This window comes from Hyla sarda, chromosome 4 (genome assembly GCF_029499605.1).
Source record: "Hyla sarda isolate aHylSar1 chromosome 4, aHylSar1.hap1, whole genome shotgun sequence".
NCBI classification, from domain to species: Eukaryota; Metazoa; Chordata; class Amphibia; order Anura; family Hylidae; genus Hyla; species Hyla sarda.
In genome coordinates, this window is record NC_079192.1 from 418,322,677 (window position 1) to 418,340,667 (window position 17,991).

The following is a 17,991-nucleotide window of genomic DNA, read 5'->3' on the forward strand; positions in this document are numbered from 1 at the left end:
CAGTCTGGTGAGTCCATGGCATCACTTTGGTCAGTCTGGTTAGTCCCAGGTGTCACTTTGATCAGTCTGGTGAGTCCCTGGCATCACTTTGGTCAGTCTGGTTAGTCCCAGGTGTCACTTTGATCTGTTGGTTGAGGCTCCAGTAGAAGAGGTTTGAGGACCCCTGTGTACTATACTGTTATGTCCTCCATCGTCTCATCTGGTCACCATGATCCTTCTGGAGGTGATTGGCCTATTTGCTATTCAGTTCATTTATAACCTAAAAGTATCTCTTCCGAATCCTCTCATCCTGTTACATTACCTTGTGCTTATACAGTAAACTCTTAGTGTTCTCCATATTTATTCACCAGAATTATTATATTTTGTATTCCCCCAATAAGAGAAAAATCTGAAAAGAGGAACCAGACGGAGTTATGTGAGATCGCTGAGTAACATAAGAAACAGAAGTCAAGATACAGAAAATGTGCAGCAGTTATTGCGCATCACGGAAAAGATGTGTCCTGTAATATAACAACCTGCTGTGTTACCTCTGTATGACAGATGAAGGGGATTCTCTGCCCAGACATTACTGGGAACTTATCAGGAAGCTGACTGGGACACCCGGTAACTCTTGAGTCCTGTTCCCAGAGGGTTTTACAATTAAAGGAGTAGTCCAGAATCTAAGAATGTATCCCCTGCCAACATGCCTACTCCATGCATCTCTATGACAGAGATTCCATAGAGCCTTTGGGTATCTCCGGCTGTCCCATAAAGATACATGGAGGGGGAGTATCGGCCACAGCTTCCTGCATTGGTCGACACACCTCAATTCATGAAGAGAGCGGGGCGCCACATGATAGATTGTGAGGGGTCCCATTGGTTGGACCCCCTGCAATCTGACATCCCCTATCCTGTGGATAGGGGATACTTTTTTTAGATACTGTTTAAAAGTTAAGAGGAAGAGTAAGAAGGCCTCGCTGAAATCAGGCATTTTGTCCAATATATATCTCCTATGTGTACATCAATAATATAGAAGTAGTAGTTTGCACTCACCAGCACTGTAGATCTTCATAACACGGACATTCCGTGCGGCAGGGAGGTTCTTTGATGCGGGCGCTCAGAGGCAAACAGCCATTTTCACACACAGCCATGTGCTTCTTCCGACCTCCATTGTGTCACTGCGCTCGTGCATTAAATAGGTGTGGAGCTGTCACCAAGGCAACGTATAAACAAATACTTTATTTATTATAAATTGCTCAAAAATAGTTAAAAACACTATAGAAAAATGTTAAAAAGTAGTATCAATATAAACAGACAGGCAGGGAAAAAGAATTGTTATAAAAATGGCATGAGATTGATCCTATAGTTTAGACCTGTGGGACCTTGTGCTTCAACTTGCAGGATCCAGCGTACCTCTTGTTCTAACAAGACGCTATCCCAATTAGCGCTAGGGAGAACTCCCACTTTCTCCAGGCCACCGAATATCATAGCTTCTGCTTTGCCACCATGTTCTTTCTTCATATGCTCTATTAGTCTTGCGGCACCAATTCCAGTTTTAATAGAGTTTATATGTTCTCTGAACCTTGTTGCTATTTGCCGCTTTGTTTTCCCTACATAGTACCTTTGGCATGGGCAAATAATGAAATAAACAACATATGTAGATTTGCATGTGATGAGTTCATGAATCTCATGAAGATAGCCTCCTAGTGTACACGTATTTTCATTTACATTAAAGCAACAACAGTTGCAGTGTCCGCATTTTTTATTTCCTTTTGGGAAGCCTTTTGTTAACCAATTTTCTTTATATTTTTCAACTTTAATTTTTCTCCATTTATTAATGAAATTGTTTTGTTTAATCTATATGTAATTACTGGTTTACGTTCTGCTACTTTAAGTTCTAAGTCTTGTTCAATCATATACCAATACTTCCTTATAGCGTTGTTCACATAGGTTTTCATCTGTGTGTTTTTAAAGGAGAAAACAAACCTTTCCTCTGCTGACACCTCTGCCTGTCTCAGGAACTGTCAAGAGTAGGAGCAAATCCCCATAGCAAACCTCTCCTGCTCTGGACAGTTCCTGACATGCACAGAGGTGTCAGCAGAGAGCACTCTGGTATGACGGAAAATAAATGTTAAAAGAAAAGAACTTCCTGTAGAGCATAAAGCAGCTGATAAGTAAAGGAAGGGTTAAGATTTTAAATAGAAGTAACTTAAAAATCTGTTTAACTTTCTGGCACCAGTTGATTTAAAAAAAAAAAAAGCTTTTCACCGGAGTACCACTTTAAACTTAGAGGGGACACCTCCTTAAATTTTCCTGATGCTGTATTTTCTAAAACAATATCTGTTTCTTCATCCTGATTGTGACACCTGGACAGTTGAGTATAATAGTGCTACCTGTGTTTCTTCTCTCCACATATGAGTTACTATAGTCTTGGACTTGTTACAGATAGAGCACATTAGAAGTTATTAGAGTGTCTATCAAAGGTCCTTCCAATAATGGAGACGGATTCACAGCCGAGCAATTCAGCTTTAGCTGCAGACGCAGGGAGGCAAGATGCAGGTGCATTGTTTATGTCCTGCAATGAGCAAGACGAGATACAAGTGTTGAACGCTAAATCTCTAGAACAGAGGATAATGATAGGATAGGGGATAAGATGTATGATAGCGGGGGGCCCACTGCTGAGACCCCCCGCGATCTCCCTGCAACACCCGCATTCTATGCGGGGACTGCGTCTATAGTTTCGGAAACCTCCGGGTTTCCGGGACTGGGGATGTGACGTCACACCACGCCCTCTCCATTCATGTCTATGGGAGGGGGCGTGATGGCCATCACGCCCCCTCCCATAGACATGAATGGAGGGGGCGTGATGTCACATCCCCAGTCGCGGAAACCCGGAGGTTTCCGAAACTATAGACGCAGTCGCCGCATAGAATGCGGGTGTTGCAGGGAGATCGCGGGGGTACCAGCAGCAGGTCCCCGCTATCATACATCTTATCCCCTATCCTTTGGAAAATCCACCATTTAGATCCCGAAATAGAGGAAGAAGGAGGATGCGATTTAATAAAAAGTAACGATTATTGGACGACTGATTCAGACACAAGTTTGTCTGATGAAAAAGAAATGACTAATAAAGAACCAGTGAATACAGAAGAATTATTCCCTTTAGGCGGAAGACGTGCCGAGGAAAGCGCAAGGAGAGGTAGACAAGAAAAAATATCAGAAACGCATTTCGGGATAATGGAAACCTTCGATTATAAACAACTTGAAATAGACAAGTTTAAACCAAATAGAAAAATTAACCTTCATACGTTTTTTCAGGATAAAAAAAAAGCAGTACACTAGAAATAAAAACAGTAAAAATAGGAGAAACACAATGTTATATAGGTCCCTTTGGCTTCAGAGTAGTACAAGGAGTTGATTCCCAAGTCCTAGAAAATATTAAGCTACTAGCTAACTTAGCGGAGGATGAAGATACAGATATTGTTTTAGAAAATACAGCATCAGGAAAATTTACAGGAGGCGTCCCCTCTAAGTTTAATCCTCCAATACCACAAGGTAGTGCCCTGGACCTGTTCAGCAGAGCTGTCTTAAAGGATTTGAAATGCCTTGTATATCCAGCAGTAGAGAAAAACCTGTCTGAATTAGAACTAAAGGCATTGAAGTGGATAGCTGAGCAGGAACACCTGTTAGTTGTGCAGACATGGGAAGGAGCATGGTGGTCTGGTATACTGCACAATACAGAATGGAGGCAGAACGTCAACTAAATGACACCACAGTGTATAAGAAAATTAAAAGCGATCCCACTAATAAGATTTTATCTCAACTCTGGACATTTTTGAGGAGTAACGTTGAGAAAGGGGGGATAGGTGAGAAAAAACGCAGAACGGCTTTTGCTGTCTCATCCTGCAAAACCGAAATAGTATATACTCCTGAAGGTGCGCAAATCGCAGAGCCAGCCCCCCGGATGCCCTATTGTGGCCAGGGTTGACTCTACGACAGTGTATTAGTCAAAATATGTTGATTGGATGCTCTGCCCACTTCTAGAAATAATGTCCTCCTATTTGAAGGATACAGGAGATGTCACAAATTTTGTTGACGAGTTTGCCTGGCAAAGTTGTTTTTCACTTGCTTCCATAGATATTGAGAGCCTGTACACCCGCATCCCACACGATGCGGGTGTACAGGCTGTCAGAACCCTGCTTGCCTCCACAGATAAATCTGCCGAATGCATAGACTTCATTTGCGTTGATTCTGTTGATTCTAAATAATAATTTTTTCGAGAGACAGTGGTATAGACAAAAATCCAGAAGTGATATGAGGACCCCAATTTCATGTACCTACGCAAATCTACAGGGTGGGCCATTTATATGGATACACCTTTATAAAATGGGAATTATTGGTGATATTAACTTCCTGTTTGTGGCACATTAGTATATGTGAGGGGGGAAACTTTTCAAGATGGGTGGTGACCATGGCGGCCATTTTGAAGTCGGCCATTTTGAATCCAACTTTTGTTTTTTCAATAGGAAGAGGGTCATGTGACACATCAAACTTATTGGGAATTTCACAAGAAAAACAATGGTTTTAACCTAACTTTATTCTTTCATGAGTTATTTACAAGTTTCTGACCACTTATAAAATGTGTTCAATGTGCTGCCCATTGTGTTGGATTGTCAATGCAAACCTCTTCTCCCACTCTTCACACACTGATAGCAACACCGCAGGAGAAATGCTAGCACAGGCTTCCAGTATCTGTAGTTTCAGGTGCTGCAGAATGGGCAAAACAAAAATGTGAACAGGACCCTCAGTTTACGCAGAAGATTTTGTTCAGTGATGAGGAAACTTTTATGTGAATGGTGAAGTTAACAAACAAAACCACCGCTATTGGTCTGACACTAACCCACATTGGATAGATCCCTCCAAGACTGTTGGAACACAAAAATTAATGGTCTGGTGTGGTATATGGGGTACAAAGATAGTGGGGCCATTCTTCACCAATGGAAACCTCAAGGCCACTGGATATGTGAAATTGCTACATGATGATGTGTTTTCCTCTTTATGCACTGAAGCTGCACGTTTCCTGAGTTTTTCCAGCAAGATGGTGACCACCACATTATGGGTGTCAGGTCCGAGCATTCCTAGATGAACAGTTTCCTGGAAAGTGGATTGGTCATCGTGGGCCAGTTGAATGGCCCCCAAGGTCTCCCGATCTGACCCCCTTAGACTTTTATCTTTGGGGTCATCTGAAGGCAATTGTCTATGCTGTGAAGATACGAGATGTGCAGCACCTGAAACTACGGATACTGGAAGCCTGTGCTAGCATTTCTCCTGCGGTGTATATAGCAGTATATAGCAGTGTATACAGATACTGGAAGCCTGTGCTAGCATTTCTCCTGCGGTGTATATAGTAGTATATAGCAGTGTATACGGATACTGGAAGCCTGTGCTAGCATTTCTCCTGCGGTGTATATAGTAGTATATAGCAGTGTATACGGATACTGGAAGCCTGTGCTAGCATTTCTCCTGCGGTGTATATAGTAGTATATAGCAGTGTATACAGATACTGGAAGCCTGTGCTAGCATTTCTCCTGCGGTGTATATAGTAGTATATAGCAGTGTATACGGATACTGGAAGCCTGTGCTAGCATTTCTCCTGCGGTGTATATAGTAGTATATAGCAGTGTATACGGATACTGGAAGCCTGTGCTAGCATTTCTCCTGCGGTGTATATAGTAGTATATAGCAGTGTATACAGATACTGGAATCCTGTGCTAGCATTTCTCCTGCGGTGTATATAGTAGTATATAGCAGTGTATACGGATACTGGAAGCCTGTGCTAGCATTTCTCCTGCGGTGTATATAGTAGTATATAGCAGTGTATACGGATACTGGAAGCCTGTGCTAGCATTTCTCCTGCGGTGTATATAGTAGTATATAGCAGTGTATACGGATACTGGAAGCCTGTGCTAGCATTTCTCCTGCGGTGTATATAGTAGTATATAGCAGTGTATACAGATACTGGAAGCCTGTGCTAGCATTTCTCCTGCGGTGTATATAGTAGTATATAGCAGTGTATACGGATACTGGAAGCCTGTGCTAGCATTTCTCCTGCGGTGTATATAGTAGTATATAGCAGTGTATACGGATACTGGAAGCCTGTGCTAGCATTTCTCCTGCGGTGTATATAGTAGTATATAGCAGTGTATACAGATACTGGAATCCTGTGCTAGCATTTCTCCTGCGGTGTATATAGTAGTATATAGAGAAGAGGGTTGCATTGACAATCCAACACAATGGGCAGCACATTGAGCACATTTTATAAGTGGTCAGAAACTTGTAAATAACTCATGAAAGAATAAAGTTACATTAAAACCAAGCAAATCATTGTTTTTCTTGTGAAATCCCCAATAAGTTTGATGTGTCACATGACCCTCTTCCTATTGAAAAAACAAAAGTTGGATTCAAAATGGCCACCTTCAAAATGGCCGCCATGGTCACCACCCATCTTGAAAAGTTTCCCCCCTCACATATACTAATGCGCCACAAGCAGGAAGTTAATATCAGCAACCATTCCAATTTTATTAAGGTGTATCCATATAAATGGCCCACCCTGTATTTCTAGCAGGTTCCGGAGGTAGACGCCTGAAGCCCACCCCCCTTGTTGCATATTCATTTTGTGCTTCTCCACATCCTAATGACGTGGAGTTATCGGCCCCCCTGAGTGCTGCGTTCTGTCTTCAGAGCGCATGCGCTGATTTTTTTTACCCAGCTCTCCGTCCTGATGACGTGAGAGCTGTGCATCCTGAGAACTGCTCTGCGCATCGAAACTGCGAATGCGCCAGTCCCTCGCTACACCCGGAAGTCGGGAGTAGCATGTCATGGAAAGAGAATACATGTATTCAGTGAACAACCCATATGTCAGTAACATAAAATCATACCACAGACATGTGGATGATGTGCTGGTAGTCTGGGAAGGATCACAACCTGACTTTAAAGATTTTGTGGAGTATTTCAATAAAGAAAACAAAGTTAACATGATCTTTACTAGTACTTTGGAAATAAAGAATTAGAATTTCTGAATATTAAATTAATGTCAAAAAAATATTCTAGAGACACAGGGATATAGGAAACAGATATCGAAAAATTAATTGTTGCACTACACCAGTTCGCACCCTTCTCATGTTCGCAATGGTATTTCATTAATTTAACATTAATAGTCAGCATAGAAAAAGTGTAAGGTAAGGATTCAAGAGAAAACATCAGAAGCATGAGACAAAACACACAGATGAATTCCTATGTGAACAACGCTATAAGGAAGTATCGGTATATGATTGAACAAGACTAAGAACTTAAAGTAGCAGAACATAAACCAATAATTACATATAGATGAAACAAAACAATTAAGGATTTTATTAACAAAAGGAGAAAAATAAAAGTTGAAAAATATAAAGAAAATTGGTTAACAAAAGGCTTCCCAAAAGGAAATACAAAAATGCGGACACTGCAACTATTGTCGCTTTAATGTAAATGAAAATACGTGTACACTAGGAGGCTATCTTCATGAGATTCATGAACTCATCACATGTAAATCTACATATGTTGTTTATTTTATTATTTGCCCATGCCAAAGGTACTATGTAGGGAAAACAAAGCGGCAAATAGCTACAAGGTTCAGAGAACATATATACTCTATTAAAACTGGAATTGGTGCCGCAAGACTAGTGCTGGTCGGTATACCGATTCATACCGAATGCCGGTATGTTTTTTTTTTGTACAATATTAATTTTTCCTATACTGCAATACTTGCCGCAATACCAGCGTGTGGGGTGGGGGAAATACCATTAAATACCGTGGAACCACCATAACTTACAAAAATGCCGTGATATGCATTTTTGGTCAAACCGCCCAGCCCTACGCAAGACTAATAGAGCATATTAAGAAAGAACATGGTGGCAAAGCAGAAGCTATGAGATTCGGTGGCCTGGAGAAAGTGGGAGTTCTCCCTAGCGCTAATTGGGATAGCCTCTTGTTAGAACGAGAGGTACACTGGATCCTGCAAGTTGACGCAAAAGGTCCCGCAGGTCTAAACGATAGGATCGATCTCATGCTATTTTTATAACAATTCTTTTTCCCTGCCCGTCTGCTTATACAGATACTACTTTTTAAAATTTTTCTATAGTATTTTTAAAGGAAAACTGTCAGCAAGTTTACCCACACTAAACCCAATACAGCGGGTTATAATGTGGGTGAACAGGAGCCTCTAACGTGTTCACTTACTTAGTAAAGTTTTGTTTTGGCCGAGTTTGCGTCCTCTTCTATCCCGGTTTTGCACGTGTTAGGCGGGTCCCCCGCCAGCAATCTTACTTTGGGTTCCGGAGGTAGACGCCTGAAGCCCACCCCCCTTGTTGCATATTCATTTTGTGCTTCTCCACATCCTAATGACGTGGAGTTATCGGCCCCCCTGAGTGCTGCGTTCTGTCATCAGAGCGCATGCGCTGATTTTTTTTTACCCAGCTCTCCGTCCTGATGACGTGAGAGCTGTGCATACTGAGAACCGCTTTGCGTCTCGAAACTGCGAATGCGCCAGTCCCTCGCTACACCCGGAAGTAGCAAGGCTTCACAGGACCAGGTATAAGTTTGGTCCAGATCCTCATTTCCAAATAAAGTTTACTCAAAAGCCCTCCTCCCTCTTATAATGTAAACGTTAATCTTGGCACATATGTTTATCTGCATATATATAAATATATATATAAACAGAAACACCGACACGTTTCGGGAAGAACCCTTTATCAAGACATGTCTTGATAAAGGGTTCTTCCCAAAACGTGTCGGTGTTTCTACGTTTTTATTCTTCCCCCCCCCCCTTTTTTGTGATGATTTTAACAAGATGAAAATAAAGCTTGCAGTTTTTATTATATCCTGACTGAAATCTGGAGTGCTGGTTTCCAACCCTTGGAAGTTACTTCCTGCAGTATACACCGTGATTGTGGCTATCACGCCCCGCGTACCTGGCCAGCCTGGGGCTATTGTACTTGTCGTGGAAAGGATGAGCGGATCATCTCCTTCTTTGTTTGTGTATCTATCACTAATGTTACTGTAACTACAGGCCTTTACTTTTGCACCGTTTTTGAATCACCCCATATAGTGAAACCTTCTTACGAAGGCTTCCAAAACTGCTCTGAAAAGTAGTCTTCTTATGGAGGTGGATTTCAAAGAAAATGGTGGCTATACATACTGTATGGTGGCTTAAAAATCCGGCATATGAAACCTGGTTTGTGTAAAGGCATGGTCTACTCAGAAAGGTGGGCTTTTGGAGAGGTTTCACTATAAGATGGCTGGTGAAGCAACAAAAATAGCAGCTATGTATAGCACTGAGAATCCTCCTATGATGCAGTGAAGGGAATCCAGTGACTACTAAATCTCTCCTACTAGCCTCGACTGCAATGGCTCATGGAGCTACCTATATGTGGTGACCCAGGGAGTTGTATGCTGGGACAACTAGAGCTCCTAGTATTTCAACAGTACTGCGAGTGATGTGGCAGTCCCATGTAACCTGGCCCTGGGTGCACACAACTTTTGTCAATGGAGAGGCTGCACGTGTTGTTACTAAGGCTGGACTCTAGGGTCGTCCCTGTATACTGTGTACTGGTGATGGTGGTCGGGATGCCCTTTGTGTTGTGGTGCGTGCAGTTAACTATACACAGGGAGATGAGGAGATAACACAACACAATTTTACTTGGAAAACTTCAGGTATAAACAGCAGTAACATTTCTTAGTGATACACGTGCAACCTAGGAGCCTCAGAATACGGTCACTTGTCCCAATCCCAGATATATGGACGCTACGCTGGCCCTTGTAGTACTATTTGAACTTGAACTGGTTACATCGCTAGCTAGCTTAGAACTGGGAATGGTGACCTGTGAAGAAGGTGCGTTGGATGGTAGCTACACCTGGGGCACACCTTGTGCCAAATAACTAGTCTGATCATCAGAACTGCTGAGTACCATGTGCTCCTCTGACCGAGGTCAGGACAACAACACACAAAAAGGAAGCACCTCCTCCTATCCTAGGCAAAGGGGAAGGAGCAGTATATTGATAGGCTAAGGGCGGACATGTGCCCATGCTCTGTGCTCTTAGAGTTATTTTAGATGTACAACGGATGTTTTACATCATTACAAGACTGAAGACAAGATGATTTTACCAATAAAGTCCACAATATTTGGTTCTGTCTACGTCTGATCTGTGCCCTTTTAGGACTTGCCACCAGGTTTTTCACACCCATTCTGACATAGATAATGTTTCAAAATCCACATGAATTCCACATATAATCCACCTCCTAATAAATTCAATGAGAAATCCATGACCATATGAAGATTTTTTCTCTTTTTTATTACACAGATTTGGAATTTACATTATGAATTGACACGTGTGTTCTTTACATGGACTCCAAGCGGATTCTGGAAGATTCTTTTCCAGATATTGTTATTTTTCTTCTCCAGTTGTGGTTTGCTCATTGCCTAGGTTACTGGCCACCACTCCTGAAGCATTGGTGGGACCGGGGATATCACTGCAAATCAGATAGCACATGGCTGCCCAGCCACCTTATGTGTTTAGATCAATGTGGACAGCCGACTGACTCCTGGGGTGGGAGAGCACTTTCGATGACAGCCCTCTATATACCTGTGTATGTCCTACATACACAGATGTATTCTGCAGCCTCTGTCGACATTATTATTCTTATGGTGAAAGGAGGAGCTCTGATCATGTGATCCAAAGATCCTCATTATTCAGGATTGGGTCTGAGAAGAAGTTGTAAGGTGACAGCAAAGAATTGTGTGACTCTGGATGTGAGCGTGTAATGTATTTATACATACATATATATATATATATATATATACACACACACACATATATATATACCGTATTTATCGGCGTATAACACGCACTTTTTAGGCTAAAATTTTTAGCCTAAAGTCTGTGTGCGTGTTATACGCCGATACACCATCAGGAAAGCCAGGGGGAGAGAGGCCGTCGCTGCCCGCTTCTCTCCCCCTGCCTTTCCTGGGGTCTAGAGCCCTGCTGCCGGCCCTTCTCACCCCCTGGCTATCGGCGCCGCTGCCCGTTCTGTCCCCCTTACTATCGGTGCCGGCGCCGATAGCCAGGGGGAGAGAAGCGGCGCCGACAGCCAGGGGGAGAGAAGGGGCAGTGGCACCCATTGCCGGCGCCGCTGCCCCGTTGCCTCCCCCCATCCCCGGTGGCATAATTACCTGAGTCGGGTCCGCGCTGCTCCAGACCTGTCGTGCGTCCCCGGCGTCGTTGCTATGCGCTGAACGGCACGGCGCATGACGTCAGTGCGCCGCGCCGTGCATAGCAACGACGCAGGGGACGCACGCCGGAGGCCTGCAGCAGCGCGGACCCGACTCAGGTAATTATGCCACCGGGGATGGGGGGAGGCAACGGGGCAGCGGCGCCGGCAATGGGTGCCGCTGCCCCTTCTCTCCCCCTGGCTGTCGGCGCCGCTTCTCTCCCCCTAGCTATCGGCGCCGGCACCGATAGTCAGGGGGACAGAACGGGCAGCGGCGCCGATAGCCAGGGGGTGAGAAGGGCCGACAGCAGCGCTCTAGACCCCAGGAAAGGCAGGGGGAGAGAAGCGGGCAGCGACGGCCTCTCTCCCCCTGCCTTTCCTGGGGGTATATCGGGGTATACACACGCACACACGCACCCTCATTTTACCATGGATATTTGGGTAAAAAACTTTTTTTACCCAAATATCCTTGGTAAAATGAGGGTGCGTGTTATAGGCCGGTACGTGGCATACCCCGATAAATACGGTATATATATATATATATATATATATATATATATATATATATATATATCCTCTGTGGTGTCCTCACTGCTGTGTTATGTGGAGCTTAGGTTCAATTGTAATAATGTGTTTTGTAATAATGTATTTTGTAATACAATTTATATTCTCATTAAATAAATAATAATTAACAGTTGCTTGTGGGCGGTACTCTACACCCGATGCTTAATGCTCATTGGCTGATCCCCACTGTTTTGAATTGAGTTCTGTGACTGACTACTACCCTCATTCTCATCTGGTTTGTCACAGTCGTCTTCCCCCCGCCCACACACACACACACACTGGCCACCACTTAGTGTAATCAGCTCAATGATTTATTACACAGTTATTACAATAATTGCAGTCTATTTAATTTGTTTGTGCTCTGCCATTTTCTTGCCGTACAGATCTATTTCTGTATTTCACTAATTCTACAACAGTGACATCTAGTGTCAGCCCACAGCAAATACATTTCCTATTAAAGGGGTACTCCACTGGAAAACATTTTTTATAAATCAACTGGTGCCAGAAAGTTAAACAGATTTGTAAATTACTTCTATTTAAAAATATTAATCCTCTCAGTACTTATCAGCTGCTGTATGTCCCAGAGGGAGTTCTTTTCTTTTTAAATTTCCTTTCTGTCTGACCACAGTGCTCTCTGCTGACACCTCTGTCCATGTCAGAAACTGTCAAGAGCAGGAGCAAATCCCCATAACAAACCTCTCCTGCTCCGGACAGTTCCTAAAATGTACAAAGGTGTCAGCAGAGAGCACTGTGGTCAGACAGAAAGGAAATTCAAAAATAAAAGAACTTCCTCTGGAACATACAGCAGCTGATAAGTACTGCAAGGATTAATATTTTTAAATAGAAGTAATTTACAAATCTGTTTAACTTTCTGGCACCAGTTGATTAAATAGAAATGTTTTCCAGGGGAGTACCCCTTTAAGTTCAAATCAGGTTTCTGTGCCAATTTTGTGGCTTTCTGTGTTTATTATGTGGTTACCTAATACACGAGGCTCATCCTACTCTTAGGGTGATCTCACCCAGTGCAGATTTGCTCATGTTTTAATGCAGTTTTAAAGCCAAAACCAGGTGGGGATCAAAGCGAGCTGAGCCCCGCAAATTCGACCTGAATTTTGGGGTGGCCGCGGCTTGCCGAACTTTCCAACATCTCCTGGTTCAGCTTGTGCAAACTGGGAAATGTGCAAAATCATTCACATAAAAGGGATGGGAACACATGGCATTTGGTGCTAAGAGGAAACAGGGGTGAAGTAATATGACCTCAGGTTGACCAGCATTCCTTGCAGCTATCACATGATAACCCCAGTTTTACAATGTTTTTCTCGTTTAGGTGTCAATCAGCTCCCAGGCCAATAGGAGACAGCAAAGGGGGTTGCGACTCTTACACAGTTTTAAAGGCAAGGAGTGCTCAGCTACATCTATATTCTTGGTTTAATCGAACACCTGCTTGTAAGATAACGCAATTTGAAGTGTTGAAAGTTAAAGTTGACTACTAGGTGAGTGAAAAATCAGCCCAAAAAGTTCCAATTAACCTCAAACAATATGTCTGATAAATGAATTGTTGGACAGGGTAGAGGACAGAACACCCCTGCCATGTCCTCTGCCAGCAAGAATGTTGGTGGCAGTGCCTGCACCAGTACAGGGAGCAGCAGCCAGGTGCCTGGTGGTAGTAATAGCAGCTGTGTCAGCCGTCCAAAGTTTTCACTGTCTGCGTGGAGTTATGTGGTTTTACAGGATAGTGCGGCCCTAGTAGATTGTTGACTCATTGGAGGTATTCTGTCAGTGAATTTTTCATCATGTACAGTTACTTGGCGCGGTGGAAATGTCTGTCCTAGGCGGTCTGTTTCCCCATCTCCGTCTTTGCTCCCCCCCAGCACAAGGATAGCACTAATCACGAGGAGGAGTTGTGTCACAGTCAGCCTTTGAAGCGTGTTGCTAAGGTGGTGGAGGGGGATACAGTGGCCGAGCATAGCACTAATGGGACTGGTGGTGGTAGCATGGCGGAGATACTGTAAGGCATCATGGTGGATGTGTTGAGAAGGAACAAGGAAGCCAAGATCACACATCAGAAGTTCTTACTAAGAGGATTAGTGGGGACGATGAAGAGGGGCTTAAAAGGAGTAGTGGGGACGACGAAGAGGAGCTTAAAGTTGAGGACGTCTGCAGGCCCCTCAAATACACAACCTATAATCCAGAAAAAAGGGATCATTTTTGGAAAGCTTGGAAAAAAAGCCACCTCATCTTCCCATACCTCTGTGTGCATTTTAACACCGGCAGCATCTACCAACAAGCAGGGATACTTTAGTGTTAATAAGCCTAAAAAATCTTCGAGCACAATAAACAAGCTGTTAGTTACCATGGGTTACTGCATGTCGCCATAACTCCGCTATAAAACTAGTTGAAAACATTCCTAGCAGTGTTATAAATGTGTTTACACCTCTTAGGCAGTGTTATACATAGGGTTTATTTCATTGTCGGTTCCCAACAAACTAGTTTGACCAGAAATAAACATTTCACGAATGTTCCACAAACCCAGCGAGCCGAACGTTTTCACTGAATTATATAATATAAAGAACATAATAAAAGACATTTTCTACAATAAACCATCACTAGACAACGATTGTTCCCATAATGATTATTTATTAGTTACAAATCATCATTTTCATTAATATGTTCATCTTTTTATAAATTCATAAAGGTCACATTTATACCTTCACCCAACACCCGACAAAAGTTATAATCTGTTGCCGCGGCACAAGTATAATCCCTATCCATTTTAAGTGACAGAACTCTATTTTTTCCATCTACAGGCCCAAATGAGGTTTTGTTTTTACACGACCATATGTATTTCACAACGAAAACTTTCATTTTAACATGTACGAAAAATGTACAGAAGAAAACTATTAGTAATATTGACATGTTCTCTTTATTCTGTGGGTCAATATAATTGAAACGATTCCCAATTTATATAGAGTTTTCTATTATTGTACTACATTTCCACACATGGCCATACCAAATAAGTTTAATTTTTTTTGTAAAATGGGAAAAGAGGAGAATTTTCCTTTTTTTATTAGAGGGGGGGCTAACTCACTTTTCTTACAACTTTTTTTTTTTTTTAGTCCTATTAGGTGAATATTTGTTGTAATCTTTTGATTGCTAATACTGATCAGTGCTATTAATAGTAATAGTGCTGATCAGAGTTATCTGCAATCTACTTTTCTGGTCTGTCAGAAGGCAGAGCAGAGGAGAAGAATGGAAGGCTAGCATGTTCAGGTGAGAGGAGCTTCAGCGGCCATCTTTACTCTTTGAACCCCATTCCTTTTATACTTCAGATGCCATGATCAGTATTGATCATGGCATCTGAAGGGTTATTAGTGGGTAACAGTGTGATCTCTGATGTCCGCCATTACTGGCGGCTCAACAGCTACTGATAGCAGGGTCTATGAAGTGAGCTCCCCTTATAGCGGAGACAGGACTCAGGACATACATGTTCATCTTGGTGTGCCAAGTGTCGGGCAGCCAAAGGATACAGGTATGTCCTGTGTCCTCTAAGGGTTAATAGTCCCAAAGGCTGTAATCAGGTATCTCCAACTTTCCTATAGAGATAAATGAAGGATGCGTGTCGACCCCCACTCCATATGCGTGGAGAGCTACAGCACTGTGTATGATAAGTGTCTGATCGTAGGGGGTCTGACTGCTGGGACCCCCCCGCAATCAGACAGATTTGGACAGATTTCCTCTATGATTATGGCTCCTCACAGCTGCTCCTTCCCCTGATATCGTTATAGAACCCCCCAATACCCATAATACAGCATGAAGGGGTTCGGTGAAGGTGATGGTGAAGGTGTGTAAGTGTCTGATGGGGTCACACAGCTCATAAAAGGACAGCTGCCCGGCCTCATAATCCAGACAGATCCTGAATCTATCACTGGAGATCTCGTGAGGTAACTTGATACCTTTACTGTCATGTGCCACCATATACTGTTCATTATAAAACTCCCCTCCATATAAACACCAGGACTTGTTATTATTTCCAATACCTGACTGACGTCCCCTCCTGTCTATACTGGGATAACACATCCCCACCATCCACTGCTCTGCCTCAATGACCTCCACATCCCAGTAATGTCGTCCTGAGGAGAATCTCCCGCTGCTCATCACCTGATCCTTCTGGAATCTCTCTGCTGTTTCTGGACGATTCTGCTTTGCATTTGTCCAGGTTGCAGTTTTCATGTCGTCTGATATAAGGAGATTGTTACCAGCTGTGTTTACATCCAGTAATATGTCTGCAGGACCCTGCCCATAGACCTCTCCCTCTCCTGCAGCTGCCCCCTCCCCCCCAGTCCTGACTATTACACCATCGCCCCCATATTGTGGACCTGACACAGGTGAAGCTTGTGTATGACTGGGCAGAGATGGGATGCTGGGGGGCTGTAGCCTCTTTGGTTTGGGGGGTGCGATGGTCTGTAGATATGTCACTATATCAGAGAAACCGGCATGTAACATCCCTGTAATCACATCCACATCATGTGTGGTATCATGTCCCCCTGTGTCCTCATCACCTCCCCCCTCCTCAGGATCACACAAGTCACCTGTGTATGGATCCTGTAAGACAGTCAGTGGATCCGTCATGTTACACAGCTCCTCAATGTCCCTCATCTTCCTGGACAGCTCGTCCTTCTTTATCTCCAGCTTCTGGATGACATCAGACAGTGACATCTTCTCCTCCTGCCTGGAGATCTCACTCAGGATCCTCTTCTCCAGGTCATCCAGCCGTCTCCTGATGTCTATAAACAGGGCAGTGACTCTCTCCGCTTCTCCAGATGATTTTTCTTGAGCTTTTCTCCAGCGTTCCTCCAGACACCGGACTCTTTCCTCAGTCTTCTCTCTCTTTGTGATCAGATTCTGCAGAACATTTCTCAGCTTCTTCTTCTTCTTCTCAGAGGCCACATCTAGAGACTCCATTTCATGTGTTTTGTGTTTTCCAATCAGACTGCAGGACACACAGATACAGATACCATCCTTAGTACAATAGTACCTTAAAAGTTCCTTATGGAAGGAGCATTTCCTGTTTTTCAGGGAACTGCAGGGATCAATCAGGACGTGATCTAGTCCCTTGCTGTGAACTTTCAGGTGTTTATTACACAGAGAAGCCTCACACTTTAGACAGGATCTCACAGCAGGTACAGGAGAGTCCACACAGTAAGTGCAATAGATGATCTTCTTCTGATGTGGCTGAGTAGACAGTAAACATTTTCCTACATTATCTGCCTTACAAATGGAGCGATGCAGCTCGCCTCTAAGATCAGCAGACGCCATGGCTTCTAGATATACAAAAAGGGAACTCAAAGTGTATTTTATAGGGCACGTTCCAGCAGATAGGACATTACACAACCTGCGGCTGAGAGCTGTCTATTAACCCTATAATCTAGGTAGAAATGTTGAGTCAGGAGAGCTGTAAGAGTGGGTTGGTATGATGAGGGTAGTAGTCCCTGATATGTCATGTGGTTAAGTGGTGTAACCCAGAGCCCCTTTGTAAACCCTATAATGTACTTTTAAAATGAAGTAGGTTCCTTACACAGAGGCCAGGAATGAGACTTCTGTAGCCAGGGTTTTGGTGAACAACTGTGACATTACTCCTGATGCAGTTGAATACAATGCAGACACTTGGCTTTAGCTTGGTAGAGTATAGCTTTAGAATTCTAGTCACTGCCCCTCAAGATATTGGGGGAGATTTATCAAAATCTATCCAGAGGAAAAGTTGCAGAGTTTCCCATAGCAACCAATCAGCTTGCTTCTTTCATTTTTAACAAGGCCTCTGCAAAATAAAGAAGCGATCCAATTGGTTGCTATGGGCAACTTTTCCTATGGACAGAGTTTGATAAATCTCCCTTATTGTGTTGTGATATTTTACCTGCTCACTTCACTTTGATTGTAGACAGGACTAGTGGACCTTTGTGTCCTATTTGTAGAAGGTATGCCTGACTTTAGCTATACCTAGCCTCACTAGAATCAGTATCCTCAGTAATGTGGTGTAAGAAGAGCTGACAGACTCTCTGACCAGAGTTCAGGCCAACACTAAACTAACTAGAAACACAAAGATTCACCTCTAGTCTTCGGTTAAGTGGAGAAGCTGATACAGCTCC

At 43.3% G+C, this 17,991-nt stretch overlaps 1 protein-coding gene across 1 annotated transcript; it reads right to left on the reverse strand.

Annotated features, from left to right (window-relative positions):
* Nucleotides 1-15,111: 15,111 nt before the first annotated feature.
* Nucleotides 15,112-17,669, reverse strand: LOC130267758 (tripartite motif-containing protein 14-like). Its single transcript, XM_056517922.1, has one exon. The coding sequence runs from the start codon at nt 17,162-17,164 to the stop codon at nt 15,560-15,562; it is 1,605 nt and encodes a 534-aa protein (XP_056373897.1). The 5' UTR covers nt 17,165-17,669; the 3' UTR covers nt 15,112-15,559.
* Between the last annotated feature and the right edge of the window lie 322 nt (nt 17,670-17,991).

What these genes read in the sequence shown, in the direction of transcription:
- LOC130267758 (XM_056517922.1), bottom strand. Translation starts at nt 17,164, where the DNA reads ATGGCGTCTGCTGATCTTAGAGGCGAGCTGCATCGCTCCATTTGTAAG.